The sequence below is a fragment of the Ailuropoda melanoleuca genome, chromosome 6, assembly GCF_002007445.2.
Source record: "Ailuropoda melanoleuca isolate Jingjing chromosome 6, ASM200744v2, whole genome shotgun sequence".
Classification (NCBI taxonomy): Eukaryota; Metazoa; Chordata; class Mammalia; order Carnivora; family Ursidae; genus Ailuropoda; species Ailuropoda melanoleuca.
Genome location: NC_048223.1, coordinates 80859072 through 80873518, shown reverse-complemented (window position 1 = coordinate 80873518; position 14447 = coordinate 80859072). Strand labels below are relative to the sequence as shown.

The 14447-nt window shown below is 50.3% G+C and overlaps 1 protein-coding gene across 1 annotated transcript in view; it reads left to right on the top strand.

The window, feature by feature from the left end:
• POLR3A (RNA polymerase III subunit A) overlaps positions 1–14091 on the top strand; it is a 46172-nt gene extending 32081 nt beyond the window's left edge. Inside the window, exons 20-31 of the mRNA XM_019798736.2 lie at positions 763–933; positions 1877–1990; positions 6201–6287; positions 6376–6458; positions 7032–7202; positions 7919–8012; positions 8197–8289; positions 9346–9510; positions 10008–10172; positions 10386–10517; positions 11637–11769; positions 13517–14091. Of these exons, the coding sequence (XP_019654295.1) occupies positions 763–933; positions 1877–1990; positions 6201–6287; positions 6376–6458; positions 7032–7202; positions 7919–8012; positions 8197–8289; positions 9346–9510; positions 10008–10172; positions 10386–10517; positions 11637–11769; positions 13517–13665 (1557 nt within the window). The 3' untranslated portion in view covers positions 13666–14091. The remainder of the gene's footprint in view (positions 1–762; positions 934–1876; positions 1991–6200; positions 6288–6375; positions 6459–7031; positions 7203–7918; positions 8013–8196; positions 8290–9345; positions 9511–10007; positions 10173–10385; positions 10518–11636; positions 11770–13516) is intronic.
• The last annotated feature ends 356 nt before the right edge of the window (positions 14092–14447 follow it).

Genomic DNA, 14447 nt, shown 5'->3' with positions numbered 1-14447 from the left:
TTTGAGAAATGGCTGCAGCCCGCTGGCTCAGACACAATGCTGCCCCTGTTCTCTTTTCTTGCCCCCATGTCCCAGAAGAGGGCCTGCACCTGGTCCTCTGTAATTCATATTGAAGTCCATGGGGGTCCTGGATTAAGTTGTGTTTAGAAATGCAAAGCTATTGCATTAATTTATACCTTAGGGAGAAAGAGAGGGAAGGCAGAACAGCCTAGGAAAGTAGCTAGTGTTTGCAGAGTCCTTTGGGGGTGATGAGGCTACAACTGCATGTATTCAAAAATACACTAGAGTGCGTGAGGTTGGAGCATATTTTATTTTATTTTATTTTATTTTATTTTATTTTATTTTAAAGATTTTATTTATTTATTCGACAGAGAGAGACAGCCAGGGAGAGAGGGAACACAAGCAGGAGGAGTGGGAGAGGAAGAAGCAGGCTCATAGCGGAGGAGCCTGATGTGGGGCTCAATCCCAGAACGCTGGGATCACGCCCCGAGCCGAAGGCAGACGCTTAACGACTGCGCCACCCAGGCGCCCCTGGAGCATATTTTAAAACCCCTGCACCGGCTGTCGGGCCACTTGGAGCTTGTTGTTCTGAGTGTCCAAGGACTCTTTTTTTTTTTTTTTAAGATTTGTATTTTAAAACGTTTTAACTGATGAAAGTACTAGTAACCTTGAAACTTAGTGTTGCAGATCCCATCCTCTGCACACGTGACTATTCTTCTCAAAGCAGCTGAGCGTTTGGTTCCTCTTCTTCTTTTCCTTTAGAGAAGGCTTGTCAAATCCCTTGAAGATCTTTGCTCCCAGTATGATCTGACAGTCCGAAGCTCTACGGGTGATATTATCCAGTTCATTTACGGAGGAGATGGCTTGGATCCTGCAGCTATGGAGGGAAAAGATGAACCATTAGAGTTCAAAAGAGTTCTGGACAACATCAAAGTAAGATTTAGCATTATATCTGGGGTTAGAGTGTTTCTGAGGATGTATGTTTAGAATGGAGGTGTCCTCTGGAGTTTCACACGCAGTTCATGCCTCAGTTATATCTCCCCAGCTGCTGGGTTAGTATTTTTCTTCTTGTGTTACTCTGCATAATTTTCCCAAATATTAAGGGAAAATACTTTTTCAGTTTCAGGGTCTAGCATTGGTAGTGATTGAATCCGCAGAAGAGGGCTTTGAGTTTCTCCCTGTCTAGTGAAGCGTATTATGGGCCAGTGTTAAAAGTCGTGGGTGTTGAGAAGCAAGCTTTACTTTAAACTTTTACTAAAGCACATACTTTAACTGGGTATATAATTTTAGAACAACCTTTTCGGAAGGTAGTTTGACAGTACTGATCGGAATTTAAATGTGGGTGTCTTTTGGCCCAGTAGTTCCACTTATAGAAATTGGCCTTACAAAAATGATCTAAATGTGCCAAGAGTATTTTTCCAGCATCGTTTATAGCAAAGGCAAACCATCGGTAAAGTATAGATCAAATACATAGTGACTTGCCCATATATTAGGGTAATATGCGGCCCTTTAAACTTTGGGGAAATCCCATGAGCTTGGGGATGGGATTTTCACTCCTGAAATGTTTGGGTTTTTTTAAAACAACAATATATATTTTTAATGCTAATCTGGGGTGGGGTGAAGGTTGAGGAGTAATGGAACAATACCCACTATTCCACAAGTCTTTGTAGGAGGTGGAGTGGGGTTATCCTGTATTCACCTTCATACTAAACGTGGAATGTAAAATATGTTTTGAAAGAAAAAAAAAATCACAGCTTGGTGTAAAAGCTTGTGCCGAGAAAAGTAATTTTGTCTCTTATAAATTCTTTCACTTAATATTGCCCCCCACCGTTGGTCACCCCCATACACATCACACTGTCTCCTTTCGATACTCGAGGCAGTCTTCCCGTGTCAGAGTGAGCCTGCGCTAAGTAAAAATGAACTGGTCCTGACCACTGAGTCGATCATGAAGAAGACTGAGTTCCTCTGCTGCCAGGACAGCTTCCTGCAGGTGAGTTCTGCTGCTGGGGGGGCGTACCCAGCTTGGGGGGTGTTAAGAGTGTTCCTTTGTTAAAAATTTCAGGACTGGCCCAGGCAGAATTTCACCAGCCAACATGAGGAATTTATGTCATGTCTTTCTTAGTGTATGTCTCTCACCTGAGTGTTTCCCTGCTAGAAGAAAAATACTTCCTTTAGAGAACTGATTATTTTTTTAACCTTCTCCCTATCAACCCCTTTACACACTTCCCCATCTTGAGGGATGAGCTCTTCCCACAATCATTGTGAATCCTAGCGATTTTTCCTAATGGTGGTGTTTTATTTTTATTTTTGTTTTTTAAAGATTTTATTTGTAAGTAATCTCTCCACCAATTCCTGGCTGGAACCCATAACCTGGAGATGAAGAGTCACCTGCTCTACTGACTGAGTCAGCCAGGCGCCCCCTAGTGGTGGTGTTTTAAATTGCTCTTCCTCTTAACCATAGTGGGTCCGAAGTTCATTCAGTCAGCCAGCCTCCTTCTTCCAGGGAGCTGTTACCTTGATATCCTCTTAAGGTTTTTCAGTTTGTTGGGTTTTTTGTTTGTTTGTTTTTTTAATTTCACTGATCTGCTCAAGCAGCTCCTTCCTGTTTATAATCATGGCTATGATCAAAAGCAGAGGGATACAGAAACCAATAAATGGTTCCCTTTGTGTACCGATCAGTGACTCAAATGCAGCACTGAATTGTCAGGAATCTGTCCCTTTCAGTATATCAGAAATGACAGCAGTAAAGCGAAACTTAAATAAGAATGTTTTAGAAGCTCTTGACTCTTTTCATATGTTGAGGTGTGAAAGGGGAAAAAGAGACTCTTCCAGATTTTAATAAGTTTAAAATCCAGAGTATGGCTGGGCTTTGAGTGCCTGTGTTTTGTTTTGTTTTTTTTTAATAAATTTTATTCCTTTTTTTTTAACACATTAGAATTGTGATTTGGTTTTTATACATGATTATGTTCACTTTATTTGCTTTTTTGTTTATCCTCCAAGACCTTAACTGAGACAGGCTATGAGAAATATAACGAGGTACCACACTGAGCATGCTGGGAATGCTGAGCATAACGGGTGAAGTCTGCAGCAGTCCGGCTCTTGGCCAGCCGTGGACTCGGCAGGCTTCCACCCCACCACTGGCACACGTGGCTTCTCTGTTCAGCACTCTGGCTCCTTTCTTGCCTTTGACAGGGTCTAACGGGTGCCCCCCTGACCCGCAGTGTGTGCTTCCTCAGGGAGCACTCCTTCTAGCCCTCAATACGTGTCACACGCCTCAGAGATTACTAACTGTGTCCATGCCCTCCAGGGGCTCACAATCTGATGAACTCAGGTCCAAAATCCACTGGCCAGGACAGATGTGTCTGAGCCCATCCTGGGTTCTCCAGCCCCAGCCTGTGCCAGAGCTGAGGCCCACCAGAGGCCGCTGCCCGTGCTTGCAGCTGTGCTGTGCAGTGAGTGTAAGAACATAACTGCTGGTTAACCGTGTGATTAATTGCCTGCCATGTTGTGAGTTCGTTTTAAGTATGCATGGGTTGATTCAGCTGAACTCTTAGTAGCTTATCTCAGTTTTCATTTCTACAGAGTGAGCTTTTTTTTTTTTTTTTTGACCTAACTTTCAGAAAATCCACCCTAACTTTTGGGTAAGGAAAATCGTTCCTTTCAGCAAAGCCACTGGAAGTATGTCCATTTGGGTGGTAGCTAAAACACCTCATTTCCAGTGCCTAAGCTGGGGAATGGTTTTAGGTGCGTGTTCTTTGACTCGTGCGTGCAGAGTTGCTCAGATGAAAATCCCCTGGGTCTGCTCAGCCTTCGGCTCTCCCTGCAGTTTCACTGCACCAGCAGTGGGGCAGCCTTGAACAGCTGGCAATCAGTAGCTTGCCCTGAAGAACACAACCACAGTGAGGCGAGTAGGCTGGGGGAGGAAGTCACCCATGTGAAAGAGGCTCTCTGCACTGAATGACACAGAGGGGAGATGAGGCAGCAGCAGGTGTGAGGGCCTCTGTTGAGCCGAGCCGTGCCAGGAGAGATTGTCCCACTGCCCGCCGCAGTCTGAGTCCCACCTCTGGTTAGCAGTCACTGACTACCTTAAAGGGTGGTCTCCATCTCACAATCAGTAAGTAAACCCGGAGAGCTTCCCTTTAAGAAGAGTTTCTTGAAAACTTTTAAGAGCTTATAAATTAATAAAAATCCTTTCTGTGTAGGATGATGACTGAAGGACACAGTACCCCTCACGTATTCCATACTTTCTCGAGGAGAAGGAAGAGAGTTGGCCCATAAGAGCAGTCATCAGGAGAGAGCCACGTTCATGAACAAGGGCTAGCCAGAGTGTGATGGATCTCAAGCAGCCCCTTGGTTAGCTGGGCTCCAAGGAGACAGAAATCACCAATGGGCAGAGATGACATTGCAAAACCCCCTGCCCAAGAGCAGTCTTCAGAGAAAGCATCCAACTTCATAGAGAGGCCTGTCCCCTTGGCCAAGCCCATGACCTCCCTGAGCCCCTCAGTGCCCTCTGCTCGAGAGTGGTGGGGTTGATGCCATGCCACCTCACAGGGAGGTCTCACCCCACCGGGCAGAAGCTGACTGGGAAAGGCCCTTGAGCCATAGACCATTTGGATATAATAAGCTAGAGCTATTTAAAATAAGAACATTAAGTGTTAGAGTTTTTTGCATTCAGAAAGCATAGTAACTGGAAATTGCTAGATGGTGTGTGGGAGGCTAAAGAGACTTATTGTCGCAAGGTTAAGGGAGAACTGGGCTCTAGTAAGTTTTAAGCCCTCTGTGGGTGCTCGTAAGATTTTGTTTTTGCAAGAGTAGGCTGCTGGTTCCATCTGCCTTAAAATACTTCTTTCAGACAAAACAGACGTTTTCAGCTACGTGATATAGACGGAGTAGACTCGGGTAGGGGGCATGTTGGTCTTCTCCTTGGGGTCCCTCAGCCTGCTTTGGAACTGAGAGACAGGACTTCCTAAAACTTTGCAGCCACCACAGTATGCCCTCCACCCTTGGGCTGTCCGCGTGTGTGAATCTGCCCTCAGCCAGGCACACGGAGCAGCTGGGTGCCTGCACTGACATTCAAGAGGGACGGTTAAGTTCACGGCCGCTCTTATTTGTCCAAAATCAGTGAGGGAAATTATCTTTCCAGGAGGGCTGCTGAGGCGAAGTGCAGTCTAGCCACTCTTTCCCATATTCTCAGAAACACTCCTGGATCGAACGAGAGCAGCTGATCAACAGCCCCCAGGCCTCTGTCACAGCGGCCTCTGAAGGATTACTGTCACTGCGTGCGCGGCATGTGCCATCCACTCACCTGGAAAGTGTTCTTAGAGTCAGTATGAGCCCCTGGGAGCAAGGGGTAGCTCACTAAAGGGCGAGCTCACTAAAAGGTGTAGCTCACTAAAGCCCATCACCCCTTCCGTAAGTCCTCCTTCTGTGCTGGCCAATCCTGGTTCCAGGGGTGATCGCAGGGCTGGTTTGTGTCAGAGATACACCACAAATTGTAAAACAGGTAGGTTTTCCCCCACTGAGCGATTACCAGAAAACGTAGGTCTGTGGCCTCTAGCCCTGCCCTGTGCTTCCTCCACATGATGTTCTTGTCACCTTCCATGCTCCATGTAGTCCCCATCCGGTTCTTAACTCTGCAAGACAGGACCGCAGACACCCTGAGGTTTCGTTCCCAGCCTGGTTTCCAGGAATCCTTACGAAGTCCTGATTGTTGGGAAGGGCAAGTGAGACTGGGGGTGGGGGTGATGCAGAGGTGAGGGTCAGAGAGAGAAAGAGAAGCAGGGATTTGGGAGTGTCATCTCTGAAATGAAGGCAAGCTGAAACCATGTGTTTGAAATGTACATAGCGTGTACAAAGCTATGCTTTAACTGGTATTTCAGTTGATCATAACTTCAGATGAAAGCCTCAAAAATAGCCCATTTAGAGACTGCGAGTTTATAAATGGCACAGTTCTAGCTGTTCTGAGTTGGGTGGATGCAGGCGACAGGCATGCCCGGAGAGCAGAGGAGAAAGCGGCCGCATCAGGCTCTCCTACGGTCGCTCCCGCTGGCTGCTCCGGGGAGCCCCGTGGAACTAGCAGAGAGGGCATCACTAGCCATCGCGAAACTGGCGGGGTCATCACATTACCGAAGTTTGTAAAACAAACTGCCATCCAGATCCCCAAGAAATATATAACTGATGTTTGCTGTGTAATCTTTCAGGAAATAAAAAATTTCGTCAAGGGCGTTTCTGAGAAGATCAAGAAGACCAGAGATAAATATGGCATCAACGACAACGGCACAACAGAGGTAGCACTCAGCTTCCCCGATGGGCTCGGGTGCCCCCGTGGGCTCAGGTCCCGCAGCCTGACCCCACACTTGGTTTCTGTCCTTCCAGCCCCGTGTGTTGTACCAGTTGGACCGGATCACCCCCACCCAAATCGAAAAGTTCCTGGAGACCTGTCGGGACAAGTACATGAGGTATAGATGCTGACTTTCCTGGACTGCTGGGCAGGCGCGTGGGGCTCCTGTCCTTCCTGTTTCCCCACCAGAGCGAGGTCCTGCACCCGCTCAGCTTATCCACTGCCAGTGTTCAGGCGGGCTCTGTCACTTCTTCTCTTAGGGCCTCCGGTGGGGAGGCAGGCTGGATCTCCAAGATGTAGAAGTAATCGTGCAGACATTTTGGGGTGTCTTCCCTCCGTGGAGTGACTCCCAGTACGCTTGGCGGGTGCCAGCTGTCAGCACCATTTGTTAGCAGGGCTCTTGGATCTTCTCCAGGCAGTCGATGTTGGGGCCCAGTCACTACAGACCACAAGTTGCCACGCTATTCACTTCCATTATTGGGCCCCTCTGACTGTTGCACACGCACCCCACCCCCATCTGCACCTCTGGCTGGTCTGTGCCAGGTTCTTCCTATCACAAGCACAGCCTGGCTCATAGCATATTCCCTCCTGACCCTGATGACACCTGCATTTTTTTCTGTTGAAAGGAGATAACCAGAAGCCTCTTCCCAGCAGTTTTGCAGGACTATTCTTCCATACCCTTACCTTCTAGGGCACAGATGGAGCCAGGTTCTGCGGTGGGCGCACTGTGTGCCCAGAGCATTGGTGAGCCAGGCACCCAGATGACCCTGAAGACTTTCCACTTTGCGGGCGTGGCCTCCATGAACATCACCCTGGGGGTGCCCCGGATCAAAGAGATCATCAACGCTTCCAAGGCCATCAGGTGCCTGCCTCCGTCTCCCTTCTGTTCTCGTGCTGCTTGTCATGTGATTCTCTTACCATGTGTGGTACTCTGGTGGTCAGTACTGTCAACTCTGGCGGCATGCTTGTCTTCAGCAGATCTGGGTTTTTAAATAACCCGCTTAAGAAAAAGAGGAGTCGAAACCGGGTACAGTCACAAAGGAGGCAGTGGTTCTTTGTGGCCACAAGTTACGTTAAAGAGAGAAACATAAGAAATGACAGGAAAGACTGTTTCAGTGTGTCTGACCATATTAAAATTTTATGGTGAGGAGTGAGATTAGGGGATGCCAGCCAGGACAGGGAGGGCAGGAGCTGGTGGCAGGTGATTGGCTGAGTTGGAGGTGTCCTGGAGCAGGGGTGATGCGGGCGGGTGGAGGAGTGGAGGAAGCTCTAATACACGAGTGTGAAGGGTCAGTACAGAATTGAAATAACCCCCCTCTAGGACCAGAGAGGAAGAGGTGGGTTCACTTGGTCAGGAAGAATGTTCCGAAAATCGTCTTAGTCACTGATAGAGTGGGTTGCCGTGTGAGTTCTAAAAATAGAAAGCCTGGATAAGAACGTCTGTGAAGCCCCCAGTGAGTGCTCCAGAAATCACAGTTGCTTTTAGCACTAGCATTGCAGGAGTGCCTGGGCCTCACGCAGCAGCGGCCTCCCAGAGGGCTTTCCCAAGCTGTAACCACTGCCCCTGCCTTCTCTCAGCACCCCAATCATCACGGCACAGCTGGATAAGGATGACGACGCGGACTACGCTCGCCTTGTGAAGGGCAGAATTGAGAAAACCCTCTTGGGAGAGGTAAGAAGAAATCCCTCTTGGTGACAAGAGCACTGGAGCAGCAGTGTGGCCGACACAGGCGCATAAACACCCGTTGTGGTGGGCTTCCCGGTCGCTATGGCCACGCTGTCCCATGTCTTCCAAAACGAGCAGCATATGTTCTTTGGAAAGGGGAGAGTGACTGTGTAACATTCTGACACGACAGATTTCAGAGTATATTGAAGAAGTGTTTCTTCCGGATGACTGCTTTATCCTCGTCAAGCTCTCCCTGGAACGGATCAGACTTCTGAGACTAGAAGTGAGTCACGTCATTAATTGTGGGCAGGAGGTCATCCTCTGTGAGTCCCAAGATGGGTGCTCATAGCCTGGGGCAGGAGCTAAGTCAGGCATGAGAAGCATGGCCGAGGCTTTGTTGGGTTTCTGTTCTGTAAGGGTCCATCCTATCTTCCCATTCTCTCTCTCTCAATCTGACCCTGACACACACGTTCCCGTCTAAAGACAGGAAGTTTGTTGAAATTCTGTGAGCCACGATAGCCATTTGCTATGAGATAGTATTAGAGGGTCTGGCAGGAGCATAGGGCCACTTGTGTCTTACTCATCTGTAGGCTCCCAGCATGACGCCTGGCTGGCTCAGCAAATGTTTTTGGCTGGTGGACTAGTCTGGCTTAGTATTACTGGTGTTCACAGACAGGTAAAGATGAGAGATTATCAGCCTTTCTCACAGAGTAGCTGAGGCAGGGGTGCAAACTGAGTAACTTTCTGGCACCTTTCTCTTCCTCTCAGGCAGTTAGCACCCAGTCAGCCCGTTGTCTTAAGTACCAAGTTGGTGTTGCCCATAGACTATGATTCCAGAATTGAGCAGCAGCCACGTGTCCAGGCTGCGGGCTTCTCTAGCCTAGCTCTGGCCGCCTGCCTTGTGGCTCTTGTACCAGAAGGACTGGGTTGCATCCAGGCATGTGGCCCGTGAGCGGTTGTGGTGAGGTCAGGTGAAGGGGAGGCTTCACTGACAAATTGTTCTGCTCTCCAGCCCCCCACCTCCTGGAACTGCCTCGGAGCCTATGTGTGTTGCTGTGAATGGAGCATGCATTTTTATTGGGGGCAGAGGTTGGTTTGGGGTGAGGGGAGGTTGTGAAGCAAGTCTCCTCTGTTTATAAGTAAAGTAGATGTACGTATACGGTACATAAGCAAACATGCAGTGTGTCTCATAGTAAATTTTATAGTGAGGAATGAGATTGGGGAAAAATGAGGCTTGTCGGGGGCAGTCATGGAAAAAGGTCAAGAAACAGTGAAATGGAAGCCTCCATCCCTGTCAGTAATGCCCTGGCTGCGTGGCCCGTGTCTGGCCACCTCGCAGGTGAACGCTGAGACGGTGCGCTACTCCATCTGCATGTCCAAGCTCCGCGTGAAGCCTGGCGACGTGGCCGTTCATGGCGAGGCTGTGGTGTGTGTCACCCCCAGAGAGAACAGCAAGAGCTCCATGTACTATGTGCTGCAGTTCCTGAAAGAGGATCTCCCCAAGGTGAGACAAAAGTCCCCTCGTGGGCGCCCCGGCCAGCCTAATGCCTGGAGAGTCGTAGAGGGAGAGACCACGTTTACCTCTAGCCCGAATATCCAGGTGTCAGGCAACCTAAGGACTATGTCACTACGGAGACTATGGGGGGGGCCCGTTTCTTCTTTTTTACCACACCCCTCTGGAATCAGTCAGGTTTTTCCCATCTTTGCCCTGCCACACCAACTCTGCCTGTTAGATTCCTGTCTGTTCTCTGGGAAAACTGATGCAGACTGTGGCACGGCCCCCTGACCTTGTACTTCCTCCCTCACCCCTAACCACACATGGGCACTTTTAGGTTTGGTATGTTCCCGATAAACCCCACTGAGAAACGGGGCTGGTCAAGGTGACAACCCAGGCATGACGTTCTCAGTTCTCACAGCCTGTGTGGTTTCTGAGGCTATCGGGGGGGGGGGGGGGGCCATGGGCACCGCTGGGCCTTGAGCCTTCTGTGTCTCTGAGTCCAGGTGGTGGTGCAGGGCATCCCGGAGGTTTCCAGAGCTGTCATCCACATCGACGAGCAGAGCGGAAAGGAGAAGTACAAGCTCCTGGTAGAGGGTGATAACCTGCGGGCCGTCATGGCCACCCACGGTGTGAAGGGCACCCGCACCACCTCCAATAACACCTATGAGGTACCGTCATGCCCAGGGTCACCTCACGGTTGTCCCGGCACACTTCTTGGATGCTGCCGTTTGCTCTGGGTCTACGCAAAAGATTGCCCAGCGGCCCGTTTCTGGCAGAGGGCCTGGAGCGTGCTGGGAAGCTGCCAGGCAGAGGAGGACGTGGGGAGGACTTGGGCCAGTGTGCCGGAAGAGGCTGCTTCCACTCACCCTGGCTCTCCGTAGGTGGAGAAAACTCTGGGCATCGAAGCTGCCCGGACAACGATCATCAACGAAATCCAGTACACGATGGTCAACCACGGCATGAGCATCGACAGGAGGCACGTGATGCTGCTGTCGGACCTGATGACCTACAAGGTTCGTGGGTGCGGTGCGGTGCGGCGTGCCGGGCCGTCTCGCAGCTGCCTGGAGAACACAGCTGTGGTGACCACCACGGAAGGAAAATAGGATGTCACCATCACTCAAAAACCAAAGCATGGGGTTGGGCTGGGTGTTCTGGTAAAACTCCAGGATGAAACTTGCAATCTCATGGCAGGAGGTGGGGCATTATTATTTTTGTCCTTATTAGAAATGTCATTCTATAGTAAAACTGGCCATTGCCAAAAGCCCAGAGGTTTCCATGGCAAACCAGGTGTTTATTTCCTGCTGAACCCATTCCTTGCATTTCTCTAGCCATTTCCAGATCAAGGATAAGTTACCGTGATCTAGGTGGGAAATGAAGTTGGTCATTTTCTTTCTCTTCCTACAAAACGAATCCGTTCCCTGTAGTAGTACACATGCCCCGTAGTAGTGCCGTAAAGTTTTCACGGTGCCTCCCCATAGGAACCTGTCCCTGATGACAGAGCGGTCAGAACTGGGTGGGCAAATGACCCGTTTAGAGGAAACTCTGCCCCGTAGTGAAAGGCTGTCGCTTTTAAGTCTTGCCCCCTGGTCTTACTCTCTCCGCACGCATCATGTTACATAGTTGCGGTGAGTAGTGGGCTTGCAGGTTTTATCCTGATTCATTTAACTTTATGAGTATTTTCCATGTCACGTGGTTTTTATAAACATACTTTTTTAATGATGGTGCAGTGTTTGCTTGAGTGAGAGCACCTTAATTTACTTAACTGTTTCCCTGCTGTTAGGCTTTTGAATTATTTGAGTTTGGAATTCTTTGAGCTATAATGAACATCTTCAGAAGGATTCTCTTTTTTAAAAGTTTGGTTTTTAATTCTAGCTCTCAGTTCGTGATTCTTTCTTCCAACGGCATGTTGTTGGGAGTGTAGGGATCCGTGTTTTCAGTGACTGGTAGCCCCAGGGGGACACCGGCGGGACAGAGTGTTGTTAGGGTCCTGTCAGGACCCGAGACTGACTCGAACGGGTACTTGCCGATTTGTGCTGACTCTGTTGAGAGGAGGCAGGCGGTGTGGTTTGTTCTGGACTTTCATATGTGGTGTGAGTACCACCCTGACTCCTTCCCCCCTCCCTCCAATGCAGGGTGAAGTCCTGGGCATTACGAGGTTTGGCCTGGCCAAGATGAAGGAGAGCGTGCTGATGCTGGCCTCCTTTGAGAAGACGGCTGACCATCTCTTTGATGCTGCCTACTTTGGGCAGAAGGACTCCGTGTGTGGTAGGTTTGGTGTTTCTAGAACCTTCCCCAGAGGGCCTTGTGATTTATAGCTGAGACTGTGGCTAGGACTTCCCAGGAGGTGAGGAGACTGAGTAGGCAGAGCTTTTATTTTTTAGAATAAAGTCACAGATCATGGAATTGGAAATGATTGATTTTTTATCTCCAAAGCTTGGCCGTGGCTCCCTGCACCCCCACCCCCCCGCACCCTGCCTCATCTGTTAGAGGCTTCTCTGTCGGTACAGACAGCTTTGGGGCCAAGAAGAAAAGATTAACCCTAGGCACCAAGGAATTTTTCTGGCCCTTGGAGTTGTAGTCAGCCAGTCTGATCGGGCCCCCACCGTGTGGTGACAGGGCTGACAGGAGGGGGCAGCGTCCAGTGCCCCTGCTGTCGTGGCCCCCGGGGAAGAGAGCTACCGGGCCCAGCACCTTACATGCACTGACCTCAGCATGTGTGCAAGGGACAGGTATTAAACCCGTACGCAAGTAGAACGGGGACTTAGCCTGCTGGCTGAGGGGTCTGGCCCTGCACCAGCCGCCTCCCCACACCACACGGCGCATCTCTGATGGTGGCCTGGGAGACGAGAGCTGTGGCGGAGCCGTCACAACTGTGCCTGCTGCTCGGCTGCCTCTTCCCTGGCTCCCACACCAACCGCCCTCGGTCCTCTGTCCTTTCCCATGCAAGACCCTGCAGGCCCCAGGCAGGAGTCCGCGGGGGGGGCTCAGTAGCCAGGCCAAGGTCACATACTCCTCCGGCCCAAGCAGGGATTCCCAGCCTGGCCACCGTCCCCAGCACCAGAGCTCCACTTCCTAGTGGTCATTTCCTGTCTCGTCTCCCAGCGTGGATTTGCCAAACAGGTGGTGGTGTGGGGTGGGGCCCCGGTCAGGGCACATGCCTCTGCTTTGTTCCTAAGATTAACTCTTTCTCCTTTCAAAAGAGACACAGGTTGCAGAAAAAGGAAAAGAGAAATTACTGTATCATTTTTAAGATAATGAAAGGTTAGAGGAAAGAAAAAGGGAGCAGAGATTGGGGCAGGAGAACAGGCCAAGGCAAAAGTAAGAGTGAGTGTGCCTGACAGGGGGACTCACAGCCAGCCCTGCAGCCCCTCGCACGGCCATCTCTGCCCACCACCGACCTCCTCAGGGCCTGGCGTGGTCACCCCACCCCCACTGTGAAATCTTCTCCTTCCTCGTTCTTTACAGTGCTGTTAACTCAGCGTTAGCCCTCAGTACGTGTTGGTCTGTAGCTTGGTGGTTTGTCTCTCTGGTCTCCTGATAGCACACACCCCGGAATATAGTTGACAAGCACTCGCTTGTTTTGGAACCAGAAGTCTGGAGTGGAGTTTGGAGAAACAGTCTGCTCCATGGCCTTCCTCCTGTCTCTGTACAGGGGCCTTGTCTTCCAAGTGTCTCCCATTAGGGCTGTGGGTTTCCAAGGCACAGGCATGCTGTTAAGCCTGACCCAGCCTTGACCCCTGAGCATAGGGAACAAGTTTCTACTGCTGTTTCCAAGGGGACTGGTGTCTACCATCAGCCTGTTTGCTTTTCTTCTAGGCCCTAAATTGCGGAAACACTGAGTGGCAAAGTCAGGGTTCCCCGAGCATCATTCAGTATCCCTGCTGGCTGCGTTTAGTGCTCTGGAAGGCAAGCCTACAGAGCAGCTGTGGCTTGGACCGAGAGGAGAGCTGCTGGGCTGGGAGCCCACCCATGTGTTGAAAAGCCGTCTAATGCCCTGTCTGGTTGGTTTCAGGGGTGTCCGAATGCATCATTATGGGGATCCCCATGAACATTGGAACTGGGCTCTTCAAGCTGCTGCACAAGGCCGACAGGGACCCAAGCCCTCCCAGGAGACCCCTGATCTTCGACACAAGCGAATTCCACATCCCCCTTGTCACATAGTCAAGGGAGGAGGGGACCGTTCCTGACCTCGGCTTCTTGTCCTGTCTGGAAAGAGGTCGAGACTGGCAGCCGACCCAGAGACCTTGTGCTCCCTGGGGCAGGTCCTGATGCAGAGAAGTCCTCTGCGTCCCTGGGAGCAGCTCGCCCGGGACCCTGATCACACCACAGTGCCTGGTTGGGAGAACTGAGGTTTGTCTGTCCGTTTGAAATCCTAGCCTCACCAGGAGGCCCCAGCCAGGCATCTTTGCTCATTCTCACCTCACCCTTCCAACCATCCGCTTTCAGGAGTATCACACCATGACCCAGAGCCAGCTGTAAGCCCCAACACCAGGGCCTGTTCTGGTTTTTCTGTTCCTTGGTTGTACTCAAGTCCCTCAATGTGGCCTAGTCATGTAAATATTATCACTATTTATTTGTTCGGTTTGAAGAATTTGGAGTTGTTCTTATTATTTTGGCTTTACTTTTGAAATTTGAAAGCAAGAGTCTATAGAAACCAAGAAAGCCAGCATTAAAGTGTCACCGGAAAAACTGGTTAAGCAGATAGACCTCCTAGGATTTGTAACCAAGCTAGAACTGTCATGAGGCCCGAGCTGCTCTGAAACATCTTTTACAGTCACCTCTGGCCACCCCATTGTTTTTGTCTACTTCTGACCTCCATGGGGGGCACCCTGCCTTGTGACGAGCAGAACCCATTTTTCACGGCTGATAGAAGCCTTGCTGGAGTTTGGAGCCCTCTGCGGTGGGGACTGTCAGTGTGCGTGGAGCTGATGGGTGAGGTTGGC